The 27,706-nt window shown below is 50.6% G+C and overlaps 1 protein-coding gene across 1 annotated transcript; it reads right to left on the reverse strand.

Annotated features, from left to right (window-relative positions):
• Rnf8 (ring finger protein 8) lies at positions 1-27,296 on the reverse strand. The gene is made up of 8 exons (XM_032889176.1): positions 27,050-27,296; positions 20,744-20,872; positions 14,563-15,303; positions 12,678-12,740; positions 10,421-10,510; positions 7,319-7,426; positions 6,084-6,288; positions 1-438 (listed from the first exon to the last, which is right to left on the reverse strand). The coding sequence occupies exons 1-8, from the start codon at positions 27,158-27,160 to the stop codon at positions 422-424; spliced, it is 1,464 nt and encodes a 487-aa protein (XP_032745067.1). The 5' UTR covers positions 27,161-27,296; the 3' UTR covers positions 1-421.
• Between the last annotated feature and the right edge of the window lie 410 nt (positions 27,297-27,706).

Consider the following 27,706-nt stretch of genomic DNA (forward strand, 5'->3'; position numbering starts at 1 on the left):
TGAGCAACTGGCGGGTTTTATATATTTATTTTCAAGAAATGACATCTTGTTTTCATAAAAAGGTAAACCAGACTCTCAAAATGCAGGCCACCTTCCATGCAGCCATAGGGTGCACCCGAGTGTCCAAGATGATGTCAATAGGGTGCATGAGGTATCAAAAACAATCAACAAATGAAGAAACACAGAACTCAACTCATTTAACATGTAGTAAGGCAGTCAGTCACTCCGAGTGGGTGTCCCAGCAGCACTGTAGACGGTGGTGTCAGCAGCAGGGCCAGCAGACAGAAGGCCAGTGACACAGACTTCCTAAGTCTCTGCAGCACACGGCTTCCGATGATGTCCAGAGCAGCAAAAGGGAATCCTCTAGAACACGCCAAGCTGCCATCCTCCTAGTCTCTCACATGTCCTTGGAGCATGACCTTCATAACAGTCTCTTTGCTTTAAAAAGAAAGACAGATATGTGAAGGAGGAGCCTGTGTTTCATCCCCTCACATCCCCGTCCACCTTGGTCCTGGTGGAGGCTGGGTTGTGGGCTGATGGTATTGCCCCAGCAGCAAGAGGATCCCACTTGAGCCAGCAGGCAAGTCTTCGCTTTCAAGCAGGGCAGGCTCAGGAGTCACAGCCCCCGGCACTAGGCCGTGCACCGTCTACACTTTTTTTTTCTCCTTTTTTTTTTTTTTTCAGAGCTGGGGATCGAACCCAGGGCCTTGCGCTTGCTAGGCAAGCGCTCTACCACTGAGCTAAATCCCCAACCCCCACCGTCTACACTTATGTGTGAGCTGACCTATATTCAAGGCCATCCCACGGCCCTTACTTGAACACCTGGTTCTCCTGACTGTCTAGGGACAGAAGAGGGTGACGGCACTTGGGGAGGCTGATCTTCTCAGCAGGGAAAGCTCTCCTGGGTGCTTCTCAGCAGATGGCAGCTTCTGCTGACACGACAAAGACCTCTCACCAGAGGTCACTACGTCAGGGACAGCCCTTGTACCTCTGTGCAGAAGGCAGCTTCTGCAATCTCAAGGGCTGCAGACTCAAAGAAGTCTGAGGTGTGGGTGCTTTCTGGGCCATGAGTTCATACGGTCCACGGAGCCCCAGAGCCGACCACCACAGGACAGCCCTTTCTCCGACAGTTCCCGAGATGCTACTGTCTTACTGCGGACAGAAGCACGCACTCCCATGGGTGGGTGAGTCTGCAGGGAGACAGGTCTGTGCTTGGGAGACAGTGGAGGCCGTCAACCTTAGGTGTCTCTCCTCAGCTGTCCACCTGGTTCTCTCACCCAGCCTGAGGCCCACTGAGGAGGCTCCCAGCAAGCCTCAAGGACACCCCTGTCTCCACCACTCCAACGCTGGGATATTAAGCGCCACCAGGCCCAGTATCTTGAATGGCTCTGGGAGTCACACTTGGGTTCTCACACTTGTGAGCACTTTGTCATCCCCCAGCCTTCTTGTTATCTCAAAATGTATTTTGAGTTATTGATTAAGGATGAAAAGAGAAACAAACCAGAGGACAACTCGTATTTTAACAATGAGGAAAAGAACAAAGAAGCACAGAAAGGGAAGGGAGCAACAATGAGGAAACCAGAAGAAAGTGTCCAGTGACGTCTGTTAACCCTTACGCAGCAACAGTTTTGCAAAGCATAATTTTTTTTACAAAATCAAAAACCTACAGCTGGGCATGGTGGCACTAGGGAAGGCTGAAGCAGGTGGATCTCCTGAGTTTGAGCTTAGCATGGTCCGTACAGCAGACCCTACCTCAACAGACAGACAATCCAGGGTGGTGCTACACAGTCCTGGAGCGCAAGCTTGCGGAGCCATTTCCCTTGGGCACACGGTCCTAATCCTACACGCTGATTTCTGTAAACAACAGTCTCTCTCAGGGCAGGGCTGAGAGGGTCATAGGGTGTCTGCCATCTAACGTTCTCTCCAGAGTTCTTTCCTGGATACCGCCTGACAGCTACTAACACTCCAGGCAACCCCTTCTTATGAGGCTGGTTTCCATGAAAGGAGGTGGGCAATGTCAGAGCCTTCCAGGGAGCAGACAGAGCTGTTCCGAGTCGCAGGCCCCCGCCATTTCTCTACCTTCCTCTTAGCTAATGGAGGCAGCTGACGGTCTCAGGCGCACAATGCCTTCTCCCCACACACACCCATCAGGAGTTTCTTCGATTTAGTGCTACAACAGCAAGGGGACTGCCAGAGCTGAGAAAAAACAATTGAACTCCAGATCTTTCGGTTTCCTCTGCTGTCACCTCCTGTGCTGGGCGAGGACCCCGCCCTCCAGCTATCTCTAGCCCCTGCTTCTCTTGTTTCCAAACTCAGGGGAGTTGAGCACAGTGTCTCAAGCCTAAGATACCAACACTGGGGAGGCCCAGAGGGAGGACAGCTGTGATGTTCAGGCTGCCCACAGAGCGAGATTCTCAAACCCATCCCACAACCACCACAAACCCAGGAGGAAACGGGAGGCGGAGGAACTGCTGAGAAAACAGCGTGAACACACTTGCTAACTAGTTAACTTAAGGGGGGCAGAAGAAACGGGGGTGGGGGTCTGACAGAAGGAATGGCCCTCCCCTGACCATCTCCCTCAGAAGGTGCTGCTACACTATTGCACAGCCACCATGACCCCGGTACAAACGTCTCATGTGACTATGTTGTTTAGTGGGGAGAGATGGCTCAGTGGTCTCAGACACACGAGAAGAGGGCCTCGGCTCCCACTACAGATGGTTGGTGTGGGATGATACAGGTGAGGCAGGCACAGGATAGAACGAGGCCTGTCACTGGACGAGAGGAAGGATGGGCGGGAGAGAAGACTGAGGGAAGAGGAGGAGACGGGAAGGGAAAGGAGGGGGACTGGAGGAGACGGCAAGTGAAGCTGTGGAGAGAACATGGAGGCCGATGTTAAGATTCCACGCTGTACCTGTACAGGTTGTTATGAATGTTCTTAAGGGATGGGTATGTACAGGGCTTTGTGTGTCTAGGTGGGCAATTGTATCTTATCAGTTGGATCAGAGTTATTGTGTTGTGTGTTCTCTCATGTGGTGATTTAAGTGTAAGAGAGCGTGTGGAGGCAGAGACACTGGGCACCAGAGTTGGGATGTGTGTTTCTGGCAGGATATCTATCTTTGGGCACTGCGGTGTCAGACCTAGTGAGGTAAAAGACAGGCCTTTTATTTTTTATAATTTTACAACAGTTGTGAGCCACCATGTGGCTGCTGGAACTGAACTCAGGACCTTTGGAAGAGCAGTGTCAGTGCTCTTAACCGCTGAGCCATCTCTGCAGCCCATCTTTAATTCTTCTTTAATCCAGCTTCCTAATACCCTCTCCTCTCCTCAAAGCTAACCGGTCAGGAGGTGCTGCTCCCAGTAGGACCTAAACCTGGAGACACCCAACAATCAGGGAAGCCGAGGAAGGTCCTGCTCTTGGAGAGCACAGGACGTCTATCTGCACGAGAACCAACCAAACGCTTGCCAGTTTCCAGAGCCTGTGTCTTTTGTTTATTCCATTTGTTTTATTTATGTGCATGGGTGTTTTACGCTATGTGCACTCTTGGTGCCTGAAGCAGCCAAAAGGTGTCAGATCCCTTTGGACTGGAGGAAAGGCAGTTGTGGGTGCTGGGGATTGAACACGGGTCTCTGGAAGAGCAGAAAGAGCTCTTGAGCACTGAACCCTCTCTTCAATCCCAGATCCTAAGTTCTTTTTTTTTTTTTTTTTTTTTTTTTTTTTTTTTCTTTTTTTTTTTTTTGGAGCTGGGGACTGAACCCAGGGCCTTGAGTTTGCTAGGCAAGCGCTCTACCACTGAGCTAAATCCCCAACCCCCTAAGTTCTTTTTTAAAATTCCCACTCACTAAGGAATAAATCAGCTTTCAACCAGCACTAGAACACCCAGAACGCTGGCATTTCAATTTAAAATGTTCCTAACCCCATGCTGCAGGCCACAAAGCCGCTGAGGGCTCTGGCACATCCTCCCCTGAATCGAGTCTCAGAGCCTCCTGCGCCGAGGGAAACCCTGAGAGCTGCAGAGAGCAGAGCTGGCTGCCAGACGGCTGTGAGCAGTGTCCGCAACAGGGAGCTGTTTTCTGAACAGCCGCTCCTCCTGCCAGAGAGGCCCTGGAGTAGCCTATTCAGCCTCTGCAGAGAAGGGAGGGGACTGGGATCCTTGGTCTATGTAGGTGACTCTCCATTAGAGGACAGAGGTGGACTTGGGACCTGGGCTCCCCAGGCATCAGCTGTGATGGATGAAGAAGATCGGCACGAGCTGGGCGAAGAGCCTCTCATAGGCGTCTTCGTCTGACCCAGACAAAACACTTCAGCTCAAATCATAACCTGATCCTCGTCTAATCTGGCTCTCAGGATAACAAAAGCAAGGCCCCTCGTCCACTGGCAGGTTGCTCCCAGGTCTGGCTGTTCTGCAAGTCACGAGCCACGTGACTCGGTTTGGAAAACAAGAATCCAGAAAGCCATAGGCTTGGCTTAAACATGGCTTCCTCCACAGGATCCCCTCTCATCTCCACCTGCCCAGACCAGCAAAGGGTCCTTCCTCTGAGGCTGCACAGCACCTCCCACTGAGAGGGGTGAGAGAGGTGAGAGAGGCAAGATGCGCGTCTCTCTCCCGGGGCTGTGTGACGTTCCTATGGGAGTACAAGGAGCAGATGGAGGGCACTGGGGTTCTGCCAGACCCAAGCGCAGAGGGGAAACTTGTGTCGGAGACTCTAAACCTAGCACCAAGTAACAAGCACGCACTTCCTTTCAAGGGTCAGATCACACTCCTGGACGGGAACTGGCTAAGCACACTGCCTGCTCCGCGCCCACACCACCCGGTCCTGTGTGAGCCTGCTGCCTGCCCCGCTTCACATTGCGGCTGCGTATGAATCAGCAACAGACCCGGCCCTGTGGAAAAGCCGATACCTGTAGGAGGGCTGGGAGGCAAGAAAGCCACGAACAGGACAGCATCTCTCAGCTCAGGAGTACAACCAGGCCACTACACTGTGGCACGTGCCGGCATCATGGACAGCAGCTGAGCTAATTACCAATTCCCAGAAGGCAGGGTAGAGCAGGACAGCCACGGGCACCCTGTCTTTTGTGCAGTGGCTCTCTAGGCCAGCACTGCCAACCCAGCAGCTTCCTTGTTTTGTGCTGAGTCTTCTGCTGCAGCATGAACACAGCAAGCCCCACGCGTGACATCACCACTTAAGCCAGTGGCCCTCAGCCCGTGGGTCGCCACCCTCAAAGACCATCAGAAACACATTTACATTGCGATTCATAACAGTAGCAAACATAGAGATGGTTATGAAGTAGTAACAAAATAATTTTACGGCTGGAGGTCACCACAACAAGAGGGACTATTTTAAAGGGTTGCAGCATTAGGGATGCTGAGAACCACTGACTTAAATAAACAGACGTTCACTACGGAGGGACAGATCAGCGACACTCGCCATCCCTTCCCCAATGTCTTTACCTCAAGTTCCCTGAGGGGGGGGAGAGAGAGAGAGAGAGAGAGAGAGAGAGAGAGAGAGAGAGAGAGAGAGAGAGACAAAGTGTGCGTGCGTGCGTGTGTGTGTGTGTGTGTGTGTGTGTGTGTGTGTGTGTGTGTGTGTGAATAGTGCTAGGGACTGATATTAGTCAAGTACCTTACAGAGCAGTCCCTTACAGAGCAGCCAATGAATGCATTTGCTTCCCTAGGTGAAGGTCCCTGGCACTCATCCTGTCATCGCTAGCTGCCTTCAGCAGCAGCACCACCTGGTGTGCAGACAGCAAACCAACGACTGTTCTGGTCCCAGCTTCCCCCTCCATTCTTCCTTTTTTTTTTTTTTTTTTTTTTTTTGGTTCTTTTTTTTACAGAGCTGGGGACTGAACCCAGGGTCCTTGCGGTTGCTAGGCAAGCGCTCTACCACTGAGCTAAATCCCCAACCCCAATTCCCTTCTTCCTAAGCAGGCTACCCGAACTCTGTATACTCCCATTTCCCCTGCCTGTACTTCATTCAACAACTATTCACTAAACTCCAATCTCCAACCTCGCCCCGTAAGAATACCTGAGGTAGTTAAATACAAACATCCCTGTTAGGGAGCAGGCGTTGTCAAAGCTCCTCACCTCTTCGTTCCCTAATGAGGACGCTTCTCCTTTCCTTCACGTCTGAGCTTAGGCGCTCCACCATCTTATTATGCAGTTGTCCAGAACCAGCGAAGTTGGTTCTGGACTCAATGTCCTTCCGACAGATGGGACACTCCACTTTCCGCTTCATCCACTCACTGATGCAGAAGGAGCAGAAACTGTGGGCACAGTTCAGGGTGACAGCCTGCAATGTGAAAGGGACATTATGACTTTCTCAAAGCAGAACAGAGCACATCCCCAAGGCCCACAGGGAAGCTCACCACACCCCATCTCACAAAGGCGCTCTGCTCTGGGACGGGAGGCTCACCACCCACTTCCACCTCCCTTTCCGGCCTCCTCTAAGAGCAATGCTAAATCTCTCCACAGGGAGACTCATCACACTAGAGACTAAGCAGGAAACAAAGACCAAAGCCAAGTGACTCCAGTCAGAGACGCAGGTCTTCCCTCAGGAGGCCGACACACCCAACACGCATCTCCCTTCCCAAAGGTAAACAAACAAACCCACTCGCTATTCAACTGCATAAGCAGAACACTTTTAGCATAAGATGAACTGGTTACAAATGGTAGGAAAATGTATGAAAATTAAAGATTTATTTATTTATTATATATAAGTACACTGTAGCTGTCTTCAGATACACCAGAAGAGGGCATCGGATCTCTTTACAGATGGTTGTGAGCCACCATGTGGTTGCTGGGAATTGAACTCATGACCTCTGGAAGAACAGTTGGGTGCTCTTAACCACTGAGCCATCTCTCCAGCCCCGTGTATGAAAATTAAAACAGCTGGTGTAATAATATGGCAAAGTAACAAATGGTAGCCTAGGAGACAGGTGTTTGCTTTTCAAAAGAACCCTCAAAGCCACGAAATATATTCATTCTGGCGCCCGATGCCACAGGGACCACCAATCAATGGCATTCACTACCCTGCTTCAAAGCCAAACTACAAGTTCACATGGAGCACAGTGCCCGTCCAGAGAAAGGGAACAGTAGCAGTAGTGGGCAGTTCTGTTCGAGTACTTCAAAACCCTAATGCAAGTAAACATCTAAGAAGGAAACAGCACAGTGAAGACTGCATGACGTAATAAGTAGCGGTTCTCTCGTCTCTTCAGAATGATCCCCCGGTGCTAGAGGCTGGTGCACTGGGGTGGGTGGGGGTGGTGGGGGTGGGGGTGGGGGGGCGGGCGAGCCACCACCGTGCCTTTCTAAGTACTTAACTCGATGAAGTACTCTGAGCAGATGATGCACTGGAGCTCGTTCTCCAGCACGTCGTTCATGTGGCTGAGAACTTCCTCCTTCTGCGCTTGGACCTTGTCCTTTTCTTCCTGCAAAGACACAAGACCGCCTGTCACGGGAAACCACCAGAATGCAGGACAGGCCGGGAGCAAGGCTAGCCGAGTGTGGCAGTCTCGGCACCTGTGCAAGAATGAAACTCTCCCTGTGGGCCGCCCTTGCCCAAGAGCCGCCTCCTCACAGCTCAGCAGCAGTGTGACAGCGTCAGGATGAAGTCCTGAGGCGCTAGGAGCGTGGGCAGACAGGACTAGCAGCCTAGGACAAAGGCTGCATGAACTGCTTCTTCTCTTCCCCCGTGAAGACATGGTGAGAAATATCATCTATGAACCAAAATCATGTCCTTGCCAGACTCCATCCACATCTGCCAGTACCTTCAGGACTCCCAGCCTGCAGAGCTTTGAAAGATACATTCTGGGGCTCACCAGCTACCTGGTTTATCGTACTTGAGCTGCAGCAGCCTGGGTGAAGTAAAACCCCACCTTCTCCGTGTCTGCTCCCTATGTGATTTTTGTTCCTTTTCCCAAACGGCCAGGGTTGGGGCTGGGGGAACTAGCAAGTCACAACCTGAGTGATAAAAACTTTCCCTCGAAACTATAATTTCACAGGACAAGAGATAGAGAGCACTCCGGAGGCAGGGGCCTGAGTGAGTAGTTAGTAGCTGTCTTTGAGGACAGAAGAATAAATACTTATCCTGTGATCCCCAGGCATGGCTGGAAAGAAGTCCTCTTGGGCTCCAACCCTCCAAGGCTTGCTTCTGTTCCCGTCTATCCCCGAGGTCAGAGCACCTTGGGACTTCCTATTGGGAAGGACCCTAGCTATGCTCTTTTAAGATGAAAATTGGTTATGTCCTCAACCCCCAAAAGGAATCAACGGGAGTCCAAGAGAGGGAGGAAAAGCCACTCTGGGCAGTGGGTTCATTTTGTCTTCTTCTTTTCTAATCAAAGCAGACCCTTAAGTCACGTAGGGAAGAAGATCCAGACTACAGTCATGTTCTCAGGCTGTTTTTTTCTTTAGATTTACTTCTGCTTTATGTACATGGGTGTTTTGTCTACAAGCATGACTGTGTACACGTACGTGCACTGGTGGAGGTTGGATCCCCAGATTTCCTGAAAGCAGAGTTACAGATAGCTATGAGCCACCATGTGTGGTGCTGGGACTTGAGCCTCTGGGAAAGCAACAAGTGTTCTTTTTTTTTTTTTTTTTTTTTTGTTCTTTTTTTTGAGCTGGGGACCCGAACCAGGGCCTTAAGCGCTTCCTAGGCAAGCGCTCTACCACTGAGCTAAATCCCAACCCGCAACAAGTGTTCTTGTTCTTTTTTTTTTTTTTTTTTTTTTTCCGGAGCTGGGGACGCAACAAGTGTTCTTAACCACTGAGCATTTCTCCAGCCCACCATAAAAAATTTAAGGTCCTCAGTTTTAAAATATGTGTTAAAGCAAAATGATAGCAACTTGGGAGTTAGAAACAGGATTAAGAGTTTGAAATGGGGCTGGAGAGATGACTCAGCGGTTAAGAGCACTGACTGCTCTTCCAGAGGTCCTGAGTTCAAATCCCAGTCACCACATGGTGGCTCACAACCATCTGTCATGGGATCCGATGCCATCTTCTGCTGTGTCTGAGGACAGCTTCAGTGTACTCACATAAAAGAAATAAATCTTTAAAAAAAGAAGAAGAATTTGCAGCAGAGGCAGAGCTGGGCTGAAGATGGCTCAGTGGCCAATGGCACTGGCTGCCTGCTGCTCTTCCAGAGGACCCAAGTTCAATTCTTAGCACCCACACAGAAACTTGTAACTCGTTCCAGGGGATCCAACATCATCTTCTGGCCTCTTCAGGTACTATGTACATATGCATACAAATGCAAGCAAAATACTTCCATGTATATAAAATAAAAACAATATATTTAAGAGAAAATGAGTTCAAGGTCATTTTAGCTACATAGTAAGAGTGAGGCCAGCCTGAACTATGAGATCCCACCTCAAAAAAAAAAAAAAAAAAAAAAAAGGGGGGGGTGGGGATTTAAGCAGGGGGAGAGCGTTTGCCTAGGAAGCGCAAGGCCCTGGGTTCAGCCCCCAGCTCCAAAAAAAAAAAAAAAAAAAAAAAAAAAAAAAAAAAAATGAATGAATGAATGAATGAATGCTGGAGCGAGGCGTGGGTGGTGTGCTACAGTGAGCCTACTCGACTACTGGTCAGCTAGGGCTCTATGTTCTAATCCTGACTCAGAAAACAAACACGATGCACTCAGAGGCTGCAGTTCGGCAACAGAGCGCTTGCCCAGAAGGCCTAAGGCCCTGGTCCATCCCTAGCAAACACACCCTATTCCAACATAAAAGGAACCATTTAACAAAGGACAGGGACACCAAACCTTCTGTCCTCTGCTCAGGCTCTGAACCTGAGTAGGGTGAGACAGTCTGCCTCAAGCCTCTCACTTTAGGTTAGAAACTGACCGTGGCCCCTGAACTTGTGCAGATATTCACACATCACAAGGTTCTTCATGAGTATTTTATGGTTACACAGGCTTAAAGAAAAACGTTTCACTTACACATCTGGGTTTCTGCCTCCTGTGAAAGAACTGGATCTAAGACTGGCCTTGCGCTGCTGGGCGGCTTCTGACTGAGGCGAGAAGAGCTGCCTTCTGGGGAGGAGGCAGGAGCGCCTGCCTCACAGCTCCACCGTTCTTACGCTCAGGCCGCTTCCCTTCCTTGATTACTGGTCTGGCCCTGGGAGGCACTGATGTTGAAACTTATAATTTAAGAGCTCTACCGATCTGACAGAGACAGACAGCTTCTAATGGAGAGTCCCCCAAAGGCTAGCATGCAGGGTCCAGGCCTCCTTCCCAGCATTTAGCTTCTCAACAAGGAAGGAGACGGACGCTGCCTCACAGTGAGCATGTTATGGGGTGAGTAACTTTATAGATTAGTTCCCTGAGGTAAGGAACAACTTTCTGTTTTTGCCACAGCAACCGCGCCCTCTAGAGAATGCCAAGCAGAGCCGCACGCACTGAGTTTAAGCCTCTGTCCTCCGTCCCATACCTTGGTCCGCTCCAATTCTTTGTTCTTGGCTTGAATGATTTTCTCAAAGTCCTTCTTGCTGCGATCTAGTTCTTCCATTAGAGCGCGATGCTACAGAAACAGCAGGTAAGCCATTAGGACAAGCAGTGCAACCACTCTGTCAGCCGCACACCTTCGCTTCCTCCCTCTGCTCAGTGACTTTGGTTTAGGGACCAGTGAAGGCAATTTCAAACACAGCCTTCTCTCATCCAGGATGGACAAGTCAGGACAGGAGAGAGAGGGGAGCAGATCTATCAGGCCTTCGGGGCCGGCCCGGCCAGCATCGTCCACGGCTGCCACGCCCAAGTGCCGCCAGCTCTGTCACTGTGACTCTAGGTTCTACCAGTCTGAACAAGAACATCTTCCGAGGGATCAGCCACGGCTGTTCAAGCATGACGACACGTCAGACTGATGCTGATGGTAGCATGACTGCATGACTAAGCCTTCGATGTGTGTTAGAGCAGGTGCGGTAACGGGGCTACAAGGGAGCAGAAAACCCCAGGCCTCCCCCACAGCGGGGCAAAGCCTGACTCTCTGGCCACTTTCAAAACCTCTGCGCATTAGTTTAAAAACACTCAGGAGGCCAGTGCGCTGGCTCACCGGGAAAGGCGTTTGCTGTGCAGCCTGCAGACCTGAGTTTGACTTCTGGAGTCCACATGGAAGGAACCCACTCCCAAAAGCTCCCTTCACACACACTGTGGTCCACAAGCGCCCATGGTCACACATGGTTATTTACTGTGTGTGTGTGTGAGTATGAGGCATATGTGTTCACGTGCCCTGGGAGGCACAAGATGGTGTCCAGTCTCCTGAAGCTGGAATTAAAGGGGCTGTGAGCTGTCTGAGTGCTCCAGCCCCATGTGAATGCTTGTGTACACACACACACACACACACACACACACACACACACGCACACACGCACACACGCGCGCGCGCACAGTAAAATAAGCATATATTTAAACACTCAAATGGGAACAATGCCTACTCTTTCACCCTATCAAGTAGATAAGCTCAAAAAATAAAATCCAAATACAATTTTCACCTAATTATTTCCGAAGCCATTTATACATCTGCCCACAAGAAAATCTAGGCAGGTTCCCTCTCACATAACTGTTAGTACGGTTAAGGCTGAGGCACAGGCTTGTAATAAACAAACGGAAATAACGCTGAACAAATTGCACGCCAGCTGCTCACTGTGCTGGGTGAGGCTGTACCCACCTCACTGACTGACACAATCACTGTGCTGGGTGAGGCTGTACCCACCTCACTGACTGACACAATCACTGTGCTCGGTGAGGCTGTACCCACCTCACTGACTGACACAATCACTGTGCTCGGTGAGGCTGTACCCACCTCGATGACTGATCACAATCATCACAATCACTGTGCTCGGTGAGGCTGTACCCACCTCACTGACTGACACAATCACTGTGCTCGGTGAGGCTGTACCCACCTCACTGACTGACACAATCACTGTGCTCGGTGAGACTGTACCGACCTCACTGACTGACACAATCACTGTGCTCGATGAGGCTGTACCCACCTCACTGACTGACACAATTCAAAGCTCAGAGATGAAGCAAGCGTTTGCTGCTGTTTTTTGAGACAGGGTCTCACGATGCAGACCAGGCTGGCCGTAAACTCGAGATGTACCTGCCTCTGCCTCCCGAGTGCGGAGGTTAAAGGTTAAAGGCAAGTTTTAAAGGTATAAGGAGCACCTAAGAGGCAGTCAGTAAAGAAGCCCCAGGATTCAATGGAATAAATCCCAGGCGGTCCGTCTGCTGCAGGACTTCATGCCACAGGCAGGACTAGTTTGCTAAACGGGTGTTTTTAGACAAGAACACTCCTGAATGGTTTCTGGATGCCACAGTGTAGGAAGGATGAGGTACAAAGGTTCTCACGGGGCCCCTGGCCCAGGCGTAGCTAACCTCTGCCCGCCGCTGCCCTCGCTATTCTGAAGTAGAGCCCCTATCCCAGAGATCGTCTACAGGCTGCTCTGTCATCACCAGGGCGCCTTCTGCCTGATGGAGACATAAGCTTCCACGCGGAGATCTGGTGCGTATCTGTGAGGCTCCAAGTCTCCAGCCGGATGGTGTGAGCATCTGGCACCTGTTCTGTTTGCCGACTGGAGACAACACGGAGGAGTAGGCTAAGAGGCAGAGGCAGCTCGTGGCCATGTGGTGCTTGGCTGCTCCCCACTCACAACTACCACAGCCGCGGGAAGTGGGAGAGATTACGTTACCTCCTGCAGAGCCTGCACCAGCTGTTGCTTCAGATCACACTCTCCTTGCTCCTTCTCCAAACCCTGAAAAGCCAAAACGAAATGGATGGAAGGTTTTTGCAGTCAAGGGGGAAAGAGAACAAAACCCTAGGAGCAGTCAGGGGCAGGAAGCGGGCACGATGACCCGGGTTTACTTCAAACTGCACGCCCTCCTCAGGACAGGGCTTCCGGCCGCACACGGAGCGGCTCTGAAACACCACAGAGCAGTAGTCAGAATTTCTTTTATTGCCACATACTCAAATGGATGGAGTCTGAGAACTGAGGCACAAACATCTACGCTCAAATACATCCCCAAGGCCGGCCCCACAATGCTTCACTGTCTTGTCCCTCTGCATGGACCTCCCTCTCCAAGGCACTCTCTGCCCTTTCTGCCCGCAGCCAGCAGACCGGCACTCCACTACAGCCAGCTTCTTCCCTGCAGTCTGTGCTCTTGCTGCCTTAGGGATTACCTACAGGGTGGGGGATTTCCACTCACTTGTAATTAATGTGCCAACCATTCTTCCAATGTGTTGATAGGGGCATATCTTGTTTCTACAAGATAAATTACTTAATGATTTTAAAAAATTGGGCATTTCAATACCAAGTAGAATTCCAAACACGATGTCAGGCCAGGCTATCGTGAGGGCCAATGCAGCTAACACACAGCTTTCGGCACGCTGCTCAACAAGGCACTTCTGCCTTTAACCTTCTGCCCCAGAAAAGACTTTGCAGCTGTCTGTTCAGCACAGAATCGCCACAGATACTAATCACAGGAATACCCTCATCTCTGAACACACTGTCCTTTAAAGAGAATTCTGCTCAGTGAAGGTGTGATACCCCAAACCCTCCTCTGCTAACTTACAGCCGTCTGGGCTTGACAAGGGGAGCAGAAGCTATGTACACCCACCATGCGCGCCCTCCTGAGGCACCGCTGTAATCCATGGCTTCTGCTAGCCCTACCAGCTCAAGGAGATAGCAGAGGTGAGAAAGAAAAGGATAAACTCTTCAGAAACAAGCCAACACCACTACAGGCTGTTCCTTGCCCAGAGAGACCCAAGCAAGATAAAAACCCCCTCTGCACTTCAGCTGTGGCTGGCCCTTTTTGGTTTTAAGTCAACAATAGGGAATTCTTGACATTCGCCATTACCTGAACAGCTGGGGTGGGAATGGCATGGTTCCTGCCCTGGGGAACTGACATTTTAAGCAGGAACAGATCAGCCCCTGCCTGAAGCTTTATGCAAGAGCTTGTCACCTAAGCGAATGGTCTGGAGTTGAGAACACATTTGCTCCAACATCTGTACCTCTCGGATACTTCTTTTAACTTCTGGTGGAGGACAGTGGCTTATCATTCCGCCAGTTGTGTGCCCCCCCCATGGCATTCTGGTTGATCAAGACAGGAACAAAACCACTCTGTGCTGCCAGCCCCCACCCCCGAAATGAGCTAATCACACAGACAACCCACTGTTGTGTACACAAAGGCAGGGCACCTAGCTGAGCTGCACCTGCTCGGACAGCAAAGAGCAGAGAAGCCTTGAGGACGTGGTTTGCTGCATCCTAACCTTTACCCAACCTCTCCCTGACTGAAGCCCGTTTCCAAGCAGAGACCAGTTGTCTCCAGGCTGGCTGCTGCCGTCACCTTGCTCATCTGGGTACCCTGCCTGGCTCCTGACCTCACCAGTATGCTGAAACCCCAACCCTTCCCACCTCCTCCATCTCCGTTTCCCATTCTGTGTACTGTGCTTAGTTATTAGCACTGAGTCCCTGCTCGAGACAACTCTAGCCAGGAGCCCACTAAGCACCTGCCCACCTGAGGCCCCGCCCACCCGAGGCCCCGCCCCCTGAGGCCCCGCCCCCGCCTCTGTGCTACCTGGAGGTGCTGCTCCTCCTCCTGGAACGTCTTCTCCAGCTGCTCCACCCTTGCCTGCTGCTGAGCCTGCTCTGCGTACAGCTGGGACTGTAGGTCTCGCAGCTCCTTCTCCATCCTCACGATTTTCTTCGAGCTCCCCTTCCGGGCCTGCCTCTTGACGTTCAGGACAGCAATCTGCTTTTCTTGCATCTGGGTTTTCAGCTTGAGCATCCTGGACATGGTCATCTTAAACAGTTCTAAGCTGCTCTGAGATGCTGACGGGCTGCAGGCCTTCTGCTTCTTAGGATAGAGTTCGAGGACCTTAGGAAGAGTAGAGCAAGCATGAGGCCCCGCGGTCCTCTCAGTCGCCTCAAGAGACGCCAAGGTAGGGCACAAACATCCCAAGGGCTGACTTGCCACTTCACCTTTGCCGTGTAGCTTCTCTGGCTCAGCGGGTTTACTGGAGCCCTTAGCCAGTGGGCACCTGAGGTCTGAGGGGCCCTCGGCCGGAAGACTCTCTACCCCATCCGAACTCAACTTCCTCTTAGTTCTCAAGCCTTTATGTTTTTCCGTTGTGTGGTCATTCTTGGGGGCAAGGCAGGGAGCCAGACTCTCCCGGTCTTCTTCGATGACTTCGTATTCGTACTCCGCATGCTCCTTGCTTTCCAGAGGCACTCCGAGCTGGATGTGGTCTCCCTTACGGATGCAGTAACCCTGTAACGGCGCCAGACGCTCTCTGTTCAGCCAAACACCATTCAGACTCTGGGGAGAAAGACAGAAAAACAGAATAAGCTCATGATTTTCCCCCTCTTAATGGAATTTCTCTCTTGCTGCTACAAAACCTTCTGCCTTTTCAGAAGGAAAGCCCTGGAGGACAGACAGATGAAAGGTTCATAAAGCACCATCTTTGGAAAGAGCATTGTGCGCACAGTGCTCTGGCTTTCTACCTATACGTCACATTCATACCTCCACAGAGAACCGCCCGTCTAACAGGCAAAAACCTCCCTCCTAAAGCACAGCAGCGCACTGAACGACACTCAGACCCAATCATTCCCATTGACCTAAACTCTGGGCAATGAGTCAAACTGGAGAAAGCGCTCCTAGGAGGGAAGCATTACCACAGCGAGCCCTAGCCAGGCTTGGGCAGGAGTCACCCAGGCTCTGCACATGGGCCCTCCCTCTCAGGGTACAAAGGCTATGGGGACAATGCCAATGCTCTGTCCTGGGGTGGGGTGGGGACGGACTCAGGAACACCAGCGGCTGTGTACATGAGGCATAGTGGGCGAGCAGAGCCAGAGCTCCCGCTGGAGCTCTCAGGCCAACACTTGGGGGTGTTCGCCGCATACGTTAGCAACGTCTCTTCTCTGTGTACTTTGTCTATAAAATGAGGAAGTCTGGTATCTACCCCACACTGCAATGCTTAGCACAGCACTCCAAAACCATAAATCTTTGCCCCCGAACTTCTTGTTTAGTGAAATTACATTGTTAGGAGCATGGATCAGGAGGGGTTGAGCTCTGGGGTAAAAGCACACTAAGACCTGGCTCAAACCCCAACACTGGAGTCTTGCATTAGACTGCCTGCATTTCCAATGTGTCTATCATCTGAGAGCCGATGACACCGGGTAGACTTCCTGCTTGTTTTCTGGGTTGGTACAGTGGTTTGAATAGGAATAGCCCCCATAGACTCATCATGTGTTTGAATGCTCGGCCTTAGGGAGTGACACTATTAGGAGGTGTAGCCTTGTTGGGGGAAGTGTCGCTGAGGAGGCAGGCTTTGAGCTCTCTTACACTCAAGCTACATTCAGTGTGACACAGACGCTCCCTGCTACCTGCGGATCAAGATGTAGACAGAACTCTAGGCTCCTCCGGCACCATGCCTGCCCGCCCGCCGCCATGCTCCCCACCGTGATAAGAACGTACAAGCCTGAAACTATAAGCCAGCCCTAATTAGGTGTTTTCTTTTATAAGAGTTGCTGTGGTCATGGTGTCTCTTCATACAATAGAAACTCCAAGTAAGACAGCAGGTAAAGACACCAAGGACAAGTTAGATATAAAAGAGCTTTCAGCATATTTATGGGGACAACAACACAAGGACACAACTAAGTATGGAATCCTATGGCATAGCAAAGGGTCGCATGTGGAAGTGGGTTAGCTAAATGGAGGTGACAAGTCCTAAAATAGACTTCAGAGCTAACAAAGGGCTCTTAACTTTGGAGGAGAGGCCAGAGATTAAACTCACTGCTGAAATGAGACAAAGGCTGACACTTACACTGTAGTTTTTAGGTTAGAAATCTGTTAAAAGTATCAGTCAATATTCTAAATGTCTTTAACAAAGCACAGTATGCAATGTAGATGGATAACTCATAAATGTACATTTAGATGAAGAATCATAAAGTCAACCACCTCAGCGCTATCTACAATGTGGCTTTAAAAGCACATCACGGGGGTTGGGGATTTAGCTCAGTGGTAGAGCGCTTGCCTAGGAAGCGCAAGGCCCTGGGTTCGGTCCCCAGCTCGAAAAAAGAACCAAAAAAAAAAAAAAAAAAAAAGCACATCACGGGCTGGAGAGATGGCTCAATGGTTAAGAATGCTGACTATTCTTCCAGAGGTCCTGAGTTCAATTCCCAGCAACCATATGGTGGCTCACAACCATCTGTAATGGGATCTGATGCCCTCCTCTGGTGTGTCTGAAGACAGTTACAGTGTACTCATATACAGGAAATAAATAAATCTTTATAAATAAATAAATAAATAAATAAATAAATGCACATCACAGCATCCAAGGAACCTGTCTCTCCTTCCCTCACAAGGAGACTAGTATGCTGGCATAATGGCTTCACCTAGTTCTAAACACCATATAAGTCATACCCCCTTCTGTGGTCAGTTGCTCGCACATGTGTATGAGGCCAGAGCAGCACTGGGTGTTTTCCTCAGGTGCTCTTTGCTTTGTATGTATGTATGTATGTATGTTCTGTGTATATGTATGTCTGTGTACCACATGTATACCTGGTGCCCATGGAGGTCAGAAGAGAGCATCAGATACCCTAGACCCAGAGCTGTGGACAGTGGTGAGCCACCATGTACATGCTGGGAATTGTGTCCTCTGCAAGAGCAGTAGGCGCTCTTAACCAGAGTCATCTCTGCAGCACCACTCCCCCTTACTATTTTTATTTTGCTGTTTGCTTTTGTTTTCCAGGACAGGGTTTCTCTGTGTAGCCCTAGCTGTTCTGGAACTCACTCTGTAGACAAGGCTGGACTCAAACTCACAGATCTTCCTGTCTCTGCTTCCTGAGTCCTGGGACTAAAGGTGTTTGCCTCTGAGGCCCCCAACCCCCGCTTTGTTTTGTTTTGCTTTGTTTTTTTTTTTTGTTTGTTTGTTTTGTTTTTTTTTTTTGAGAAAGGATCTCACTGTGTAGTTCTGGCTGGCCCGAAAATTGCTTTGTAGACCAGGCTAGCCCAAAATTCACAAAGACCTGCCTGCTTCTACGTCCCCAGTGCCAGAATCAGCATGTACCACCACACCTGGCTACCTCATTTTTAAAAGATTTTATTAATTTTTTATTAATTTTTTTAAAGATTTATTCATTTATTATATATAAGTACACTATAGCTGTCTTCAGATACACCAGAAGAGGGCATTGGATCTCTTTACAGATGGTTGTGAGCCACCATGTGGTTGCTGGGAATTGAACTCAGGACCTCTGGAAGAGTAGTCGGGTGCTCTTAACCGCTGAGCCATCTCTCCAGCCCTAATTTTTTATTAATTTAAACTGTGCGTGCGTGCACATTTGGGTGCAAATGCCCACAGAGGTTCCTCGGCGCTGGGGTTACAGGCGGTTGTGAAGGGCCTGAGAGGGGTGCTGGGCACTGAACTCAGGCCTTCTGAGATGAAGAGCAAGGTCTCCCACTGCTGGAGCTCAGGAGTGCCCAGAATCAGTGAGTTCTGGAACTCCATCTCTCCCCAGCTCCCCAGCTCCCCTGCCCCAAGCCCCAGCTCTGGGACTGCAGGCAAATATTAGCCGGCTGCAGAGACTTCAGTCAATGTTATGATTCTAAGACTTCCCCATAATCAGTACAGTAGGGTGCCCTGCAGAAACATTTATACAGTCTACGTGGGTGGGCGTCACAGATGTTAGAAACCGCTACACACACACACACACACACACACACACACACACACACACACGTGCGCACACACACCCCAGATGAGTCACAGTTCTTGTGCCTACTGACCTTCCCTGTGAAGGAGAAAGTGTCCCTGTCCCTCATCCTAGCCAGTACTCAGCATCACCCGTCTTTCCTTTTAGAATGTGTGATGGATTCCCTTGTGGTTTTGATTTGAATTTCCCTGAGCACCAGTTTAAGCAACTCAAGGGTAGTGAGAATTCGGTACGCTCTTTGTGATGTCCCCGTCTTTTCATTCATTTTAGAAACTGGGTTCTGTCTTGTCTTCTGGGAAAGCCTGACTTGGAATTCTGTGCACATGAGCTGACGTCATCAGCTATGTGGATATGGAGCCGTCACTTCCACCTTGAGCTCATCTTTTTCTTAACGGCGTCTTTTGAAGGACAGAAATCCTTAATTTTATCATACTATATCAAATATTAAGCCCCTGCCCCTGGTATGAGACAGGGAGGGTGTCACAGCTGCTGCTCTAGGGATTCGTCCCTGCCTCCCGTCCTGCGGTCGGAGCACAGAGATAGCACAGGGGACAGCTCATGGCTTTAATCTGGTCCTGGGGAGACAAACCCAGCTCTTCCTGCTGAGTGCTTGGGTGCCAGGGGCTTTACCTCCTGAGCATGGCCTCGGCCTATATCCGAATCCTTCAGAAGTCTGCCAGGGCTGGAGAGGTGGCTCAGTTCGTACACTGCGGCTCTGGCAGAGGACCCAGGTTCAAGTCCCAACACCCGTAAGGTGACTCCCAAGCATCTGTAATTGCAATTCATGGGACTCTGCTTCCCTTTTCTGGCTCCCACAGGCACTGCCGGCATGTACTGCATGTATGGCACCCATGCATGTAAAACATGCATGTCTGATAAAGGCTAAAGGAGCAATCGGAGTCAGGGCCAAGGCTGCTGGCGATGCTAGCAGACAGAGCTGGAACTATCCAGCCAGCGAGACTTCGCCTCTGACAACTCACAGGGCCAGACTCGACCACACAGAGGTAGACCCAACAAGCAGATCAACCTGTGCTAACCTGGTCTACAGAACAAGACACCCCACCCCCATCTTTAAAACAGCCCCCTATCCCATGACCATTTCCATTATCCCCTGGGCACTTGTACGTTTGCACTTTAGGGGCTTCCTAGTTCCAGGGCGCTGTAAATGTCCAACCAGACCAGCGGCTTAGAGGTCTATTTAAAGGGAACTGAAGAGATGGCTCAGCAGTTCTTGGCACAATGCTTGCCCCCTTTCCAGAGAACCCTGGGCCCTCTGGGAATTTCCAACCCCCACATGGGACATCTCGCAACTGTCTGTAACCCCAGCTCAGGAGAACCGAACCTGTCTTCTAGCCTCAGGCACCTGTCTACAAATGTGCATACAAGACACACAGAAATAGTACAATAAAAAGATCTTTTTTTTTTTTCCGGAGCTGGGGACCGAACCCAGGGCCTTGCGCTTACCTAGGCAAGCGCTCTACCACTGAGCTAAATCCCCAACCCCTAAAAAGATCTTTTATTCACAGTAAAATATTTCTGAGAAAAGGTGCATGCCTTTAGCCCCAGCACTTGAGAGGCAGAGGCAGCAGATCGCTGTGAGTTAGAGGCCAGCCTGGTCTACAGAGCTAGTTCTAGGATAGCCAGGGCTACACAGAGAAACCCTGTCTTGGAAACTTTTAAATCTATAATAGGTCTGAAGATGGCTCAGTGGTTAAGAGCATCACATGCAGGGTTGGGGATTTAGCTCAGTGGTAGAGCGCTTGCCTAGCAAGCGCAAGGCCCTGGGTTCGATCCCCAGCTCCGAAAAAAAAGAACCAAAAAAAAAAAAAAAAAAGCATCACATGCATCCTGTCAGTTCCCAGAACCCAGAGTGGCCCACGACTTCAACTCCACCTCAGAGGGATCGGGCAACAGTAGCCTGGGCTGGCACATGCACTCACATTGCCCCTCCCCCCAAAACACACATACAGTAAAATAATATACAATTTTTAGAAATAAACACAACTCAACAGAAGCCATTAGGCTCGCGTGAGCTCTTGTACCTTATTGTCCATAATCGTCCATTGTCCCTCAGGATTCTGCTTCAGAACACAGTGGTTTCGAGAAATCATCAGAGGGCACACCTTTGAGATCAGCTGGTACGTGACACTGAATCCCCGTCCTATGGTCACCTGGAAGACAAGGGCAACTTAGGACATTCAGTCACTCTGCTAACAGGGGAGGTTCCTTACAGTCTTACCAACCAGCGGCAAACACGAGTCCTGACTTACGAAACCAGACTCCTGTGGACCCTAAACTGTTCATCTGCTGTCCTCTCCCCCTCTTCCTCCTCCCTCTCCTCCTCCTCCACCTCCTCAGCTGCCACAGGGAGCCACCACAAAGACCAAAGCAAGACGTTGTGATAAGAGAACACTTAAGAGTTAACAGTAGGGGTTGGGGATTTAGCTCAGTGGTAGAGTGCTTGGCCCCAGCTCCTAAAAAAAAAAAAAAGAAAAAAAAAAAAAAAAAAAAGAGTTAACAGTAACCAAAAGGGGAGGAAAAAAAGCCAGTCAGTGGTGGCACACCTTTAGTCCCAGCACTGGGGAGGCAGAGGCAGGCAGAGGCAGGCGATCTCTGTGAGTTCAAGGCCAGCCTGATCTACAGAGTGAGTTCCAGGACAGTCAGGGCTACACAGAGAAACCCTGTCTCAAACACCAAACACAAACAACAAGAAGAGTTAACCATGGAAGGCTGTGACACAGCTCAGCATTGGCTGCTCTTCCCCAAGACCAGGTTTATTTTCCCAACAGCCACAAGGTGGCTTGGAACCTTCCGTAATTCTAGCTACAGCAGATCTGACGCCCTCCTCTGCCCATACCCCCACCCCAGGCACGTGTGTGTATAACACACATGCAGCCAAAACAATCACAGCCATAAAATAATTAAAAATAAAAACAAAAAAGAGCCAATATAAACGCTCAGGCTTGTACAACCCTGACAGGTCATTTATTTCTACCATCAATGACAAGGGAGACACACTGCCATCGACTCATCTTGAGCACTGCCTTCATGCATATGCCAGGCCTTGGGGTTTTCTCAGTAAACTGTTTCCAGTTGACCCTGGTTCTGCCCTAGGTTCACCAGGAACTCTCCAATCCCCTTCTACAGCTGTGAAGCGTCTCCCGGGTCACCGTTCTCGCCCTGTACTCCCAGGGTCTGAGTTCGAGTGTGTCTTCTCAAGAGGACTCCTGGTTTACTGTATAGCTGTTGTGCTTAGAGAAACAAACGTAAGTTCTGAGGGGTGTTGGAAAGCAGCGACACAGCTCGAAGTCAAAGGGTGGGTTACAAGCGGGAGGCCTATGCTCTGCTGGAGATGGCCTTCCAGACTGCTCTCTCCGTGTTCTGCTCGCTCTCTTGCGTCTACGAGGCCAAGTCATGGATCCGTTTCCCAGTTCTAAGCATGCAGTATGACCGGACATGTGCAGCACCGGCTGTCACGGCGCTCCAGTACACTGCCAAGTTATCCTTTTTTTTTTAATTTTTAAATGTTATTGCCCTTATTATATGTGCATTGGTGTTTTGCCTACATGTGTGCATATGTGAGAGTGTCAGATCTTGGAGTTACAGTTGTAAGCTGCCATGTGGGTGCTGGGATTCCAACCCCGGTCTCTGGAGAGCACTGCCCTTAAGCGCTGAGCCACCCATCTCTCCTGCCCCATGACTACAGTTCTTGATCCTCCTCTCCAAGGTTACCATGGTGTGTCTCTTTCCGTACGTGACTAGCTGGCAGATGTGCATTCAAATGCAGGACCTGAAGCTGACTTCATTCCCTGTCATCTTGTTAGTTCAGCCTGTCACAGACATAATGCTCCTTCTAGCTTTATATTCCCATGAAACGGACATGGCACTTGACGCTGTACCTTCAGTCAAGACATACGAAACATAAAGTCAGTGTGGACTGGAGAGGTGCTCAGAGGGTAAGAGCTCGTAACTCCAATGCCCTCTTCTGGCCCCTGCAGGCACCTGTACACACATGGGGGACACACTCTACAAAGTCTAGTTTGTAGTCTACGACTAAATCCCTTGAGCCCTGGGCCCGCGCTTACCCACAAGAACAGTTTGAGTTTCTGTAGAAGACAGAAACAAAGCTCAGATCCCACCTATCAAACTTCCTGGTGCACTTGTCCGATCACAACCACGTGAGGGAAGGAAATGAGGCTCTTCTGAGATCCAGGCCTTAGTTTCTTAGTTGTTTTCTGTGCTTAAGTGATCTTTTGACAGAGCTACGGTGACTGTGGCAGAAAACAGCCAAGGTTACGGTTTTCTCCTCTCCTATTTCCGAACACTCTCTGTAGACCATGATGGCCTGGAACACAGAGATCCTCCTGCCTCTGCCTCCTGAGTGCTGGGATTAAAGGCGTGCACGGTCTGTGGTTTTCTACAACATGCATTCATTCCTCCTTTTGTAAATTGTTCAGAAGCGTATCTTCGAGCTCCTTATAGACCAGCGACAGCTCGGGCCTAGTTTACTAGTTGCTTGTAACTAACCTGACCATCGAGTTAGACCTCAGCTGAGAACACAGAAGCCACCTTTGATTTCGAGTCCTTCACGCCCACACCCTAACTGTACCTAATCCTATCCTATGGTCATTTCTGCCCTGGGAAACTTCACTGCCACCTCCAGTCCACCTACTCCTGGGCTTTCAGCTCCTTTCTGAGTCTTTCTCTTTCCACGGCGGCTACAGAGGGCATAGAGAAAAGGTCAGATCACCTCTCATCTTCAAACCCCGCTTAACCTAAAGTTATCCACACTCCAGTCGACCGAGGGCCTTTTCATATACACTGGGCTCTGCTTAAAATGCTTTCCTCAGAACCGTAAACTCCTCTTCCCAGACTCACCCGCTCAGGGCTCACACTAATTACACTCACCTACAAGTGGTGAGACGCAGTTTACGCAGTTCACGCAGTTCACGTTACCAGCATGCACTTAGCACAGCCCTAAAGTCCCTCCTACCTGTCCATCCTGCCCTCACTGCTTCCTAGAGTGCACATCTCATCCCCACGGCTTTCTGACACACTACACAGCAGATACTTGACAACACAGGGGTGTTGCCTGAACCCTGTATGGTGGGTGTGCCCAGAACCCTAGCAGTAGGAAGTGGGGACGGGAGAGGACGCTCGCCTGCCTATAGGATAGGCCCAGATTCCAAAACGGGCGATATTTGAGTGTTGTTTTATGTCAGAAGTTGGAAACTGGGGGGCAGACCCCGAGATAGCTCAGTGGGTAAAGGCACTTGCTACCAAGCCTGACAGCCTGAGTTCAACATCTTGGCCCACACGGTAGGAGAGAACGGACAGACTCCTGGAGGTTGTCCTCTGACCTTACACATACACTGCAGCAAGCAGACAACTACCCTCATACATGCACACACACACACACACATACATACATACACATTTTTTTCACATGAAGACTGCCCAGGTCCGGGTGTCTAGGGATCATCTGCCGTCCCGTCCGTGTTCACCAACAATTTCCGTCTCTGGTAACTGTTTTATAGGAAGCATTCCATAGGGGTTGGGGATTTAGCTCAGCGGTAGGGCGCTTGCCTAGCAAGCGCAAGGCCCTGGGTTCAGTCCCCAGCTCCGAAAAAAAAAAAAAAGAAAAAAAAAAAAAAAAAAGGAAGCATTCCATATTCCATTTGATGCGACGGGAAACAACCTGACTGCCATCAGGGAGAGAAGCACCTTGCTCTGAAACGGACTTAGGATCCAGAGAGGGGAAATGTCCTTGTCCTCCCTCCGCTTCGCTGTTCTGGGCTTCACACTGGTTCCACGTCAGCACCGCTCCCCATGACAGCTGCTCCACCTCCAGCCCTTTAGACGCCCTTGTTCTCTCAACCACTTTCACCAGCCCGATCCTCCTGTGCAGGGCTCTGATGCTGAGAGAACCAGTACACTCTCAGGAGCTATCCCACCCCTTTCCCTTTCCAGCTCACTCAGGGTAGAGTCAAGGGAACCAAACACAAGAGAAGCAAGCGGTTGGTGGGCGGGCGGCGGGCAGCAGGCAGCGATGTTCCCTGCAGGCCTGCAAGGGGCTCACCTGTGATCAACATCCCCCACCCCCGGTCATTTGTACTTAGACAAAACTATCCCGATTGGTTCAGGAAGCTTAAAGGCAGATAATTTGCTAAAGGATTGACTTCTGTGTGATACGGAGATCCCTAGTGTTTTTAGATTTTTATCTGCACAGTGAAGCTCTGAGGGAAACTGGAAAGGCAGGAACTAACCGGCTTTAGCTGTTAGGATTGGCCGATGCCAGGCGCACCTCTTAGAACCTTCCGCAAACCCACCTGTACCAGCAGCACCTGAGAGCCACAGTCAGAGCTCATCCAGGCTTTGAGTCCGACTCCACACGCTCTGCAGACTACGCTCCACATGCTGCCAACAACCGGACTTTGCAAGTCACTGGGCAGGCTTCCCTTACACACAGGCCGCCAAGGTGAATCAATCCTAGATTCAGCTTTCTCCTGGTTTGTCTGGGCCTTGCTCCATAGATGTAATTCCACACAGATCGGTGACACTGCGTAGACACGCCCAGTAGTGCTTGTGCCCTGTTACTCTGGGTCTGAGGAGTAATTCGGGAGTAATGGATTAGCCCACGGGACGGAGTCTCAGAGACTAAGTCAGTACTTAATGGATCAAGTTACCCTACAGGGTTGTGAGGGACTAGTAAATGCTCAGGGATCAGATTAAGTAATAAAGATGAAAAGAAAAAGAAAAAAACCTCAGATGTAAAAAACAAGCGGCCCTCTGATGCCTAACTTAAAGCGGGACCTGCTCTAGAATATTCCTAAATAACCCAGACCCTGGCCCACCCAGATGGTCTCGGGCTCCTTCGCTGTGCAAATTCTTTTTCCCTGGTTCAAGTCACAAATCCCCATGTTTGTCTCTCAACAGAATTATACAGCTTATCAGAAATTCTAACCTTACCAATTCACTGAATGTAACTTAGGTGATCTCTTAGGGTTACCATTCTTGCCAAGGAAACACCATAACCAAAAAAGCAAGTTGGGGAGGAAAGGGTTTATTCAGCTTACAGTTCTGAATTGAAGAACATCATCAAAGGAACTTAGGGCAGGAACCTGGAGGCAGGAGCTGATGCAGAGGCCATGGAGGGTGCTGCTTACTGGTTTTCTCAGCCTGCTTTCTTATAGAACCCAGGACCACCAGCCCAGGGATGGCATCACCACTATCCATCACTAATTAAGAAAATGCCTTGGGGGTTGGGGATTTAGCTCAGTGGTAGAGCGCTTGCCTAGGAAGCGCAAGGCCCTGGGTTCGGTCCCCAGCTCCGAAAAAAAAGAACCAAAAAAAAAAAAAAAAAAAAAAAAAAAAAAAAAAAAAGAAAATGCCTTACAGCCGGATCTTATGGGGGCATTTTCTCAATTAAGTTTCCCTCGTTTCAGATGACTCTAATTTCCGTGCCAACTTGACATAAGACCAGTCAGCACACAGGACCAAACATTCAGTACTGCACCTCAAGAGTTTCTACATTGCAAGCTCGGCCCTGACCCAGTTCCCTTTCCAGAACTGATTACAAGGACGCAGTCCGCCCCAGCACCTCCTTCCCACCTATAAACTGTGCCTCCCCTTTTGGCCTTTGTTTTTAATTTTGCATTTATGGAGCTGAAGATACATTTGGTAGAGTGCCTGCCTTCCAAGTACGAGACCCTGGGTTCGGGACACAGCACCAGCCCCTAAAGTTTGCATTATCAAATATTGTGAGCAGTTTCTGGAGAGAAGGCTGACCCACTTCGGGACTCTGGGAATGCAAACGTGGTCCACCCCGCCTCGCCAATTACCCTCGGAGATGGAGTGGAAGACTTTATTTACATATTTTACATTACAGTTCGAGGGTTTTAGGCAAGCTACCCTTAAACTCGCGATCGCACTTAAAATCAACTCCGAGAGTCTACGCAGTCCATCTTCAGACTCCCTGGGCAGGCTCCCCATCCTTTGGAGTCAGTGGGGACGCCTCTGCCTCAGTTTCCCCGTCTCAGCTGGGTCACCGCAAGGCTCTAAGAGACCCTTAACGGGACCGTGCCTGCTCTCGACCCCATCCTTCTCCTCGCTGGCAGGCCCGCGTCCGTTACAGCGGCTCCCGCACGGGCCCCGCTCCCGCGCAGCCGCCCTCCAGCCCCGGCCTCAAGCCGCGGCCTCGCCTGGCCTCGCGGCCCGGTCCTTCCAAGCCCTGAGGTGGCCTGGAGCCCGCTGAGGCCTCGGCGCCTCCCGGCAGGCCGGATTAGATGTGCGCAGCACCGCTCCTCAGCCTTCCCGCTCCCGTAGCCCGCCAGGCCGCTCGCTCTCACCTCACTCCCAGCCTCCAGCTGTAGCCACTCGCGGTCCATCCCCAGCCGCCGCAAGCACCAGCTCCGGCGGGCCGCGAGCTGCCCCGAGACCAAGGGGTCGGGCTCGCCCATAGCCCGCTCGGCACCGGGGCAACTTTCAGTAACCAGCCAAACTCCAGCCTGGGCTCCGATAGCTTCCGAGGCGCCTCCCGCGCACCATACCTAAACACCAGACAGAAGCAATCGCCCGGAGATCGGTGGCGCGGCGAGCGCGGGCCCGCCCCTGGGCTGGGAAGGCAGGCATTGCGCATGCGCAGCGGGAGGGCGGCGGCGGCGGAGGGCGGGGAGAGCGCAGGTATTGAGTCTGAAAGGGCGAGCTTAAAGTCTTCTGCTGACCTACCTCAGCCAGGGCCTCCGAGCGAGATTGTGTCTCCCAACCCCCAAAACCGTAAAATGTAAATCATAGGGCTTGGAGGATGGCTCAACGAGTAAAGTTGCTTGTTGCCAAGCGTCGAGCCAAGAGTCCGATGCTCAGGCTTCAACTACGCGGTGACAGGGGGAAACTGACTCTTCAAATTGGCCTCTTGACCTCCACATGCGCGCCTAGCGGGTTTGTGTGCCCACACGAATGAACACTTAAATTATAAAATCGTAGTAAATAACAAGAGGCACTGTCTT

This window comes from Rattus rattus, chromosome 18, assembly GCF_011064425.1.
Source record: "Rattus rattus isolate New Zealand chromosome 18, Rrattus_CSIRO_v1, whole genome shotgun sequence".
Lineage (NCBI taxonomy): Eukaryota > Metazoa > Chordata > Mammalia > Rodentia > Muridae > Rattus > Rattus rattus.

What these genes read in the sequence shown, in the direction of transcription:
- Rnf8 (XM_032889176.1), bottom strand. Translation starts at nt 27,160, where the DNA reads ATGGGCGAGCCCGACCCCTTGGTCTCGGGGCAGCTCGCGGCCCGCCGG. An exon ending in AAGAATTGGAGCGGACCAAG is followed by an intron (nt 7,427 to 10,420) that starts GTATGGGACGGA and finishes GTGTCTTTGCAG; the next exon opens with GAAGAAAAGGACAAGGTCCA. An exon ending in GCTCAGAGTACTTCATCGAG is followed by an intron (nt 6,289 to 7,318) that starts TTAAGTACTTAG and finishes TTCACATTGCAG; the next exon opens with GCTGTCACCCTGAACTGTGC.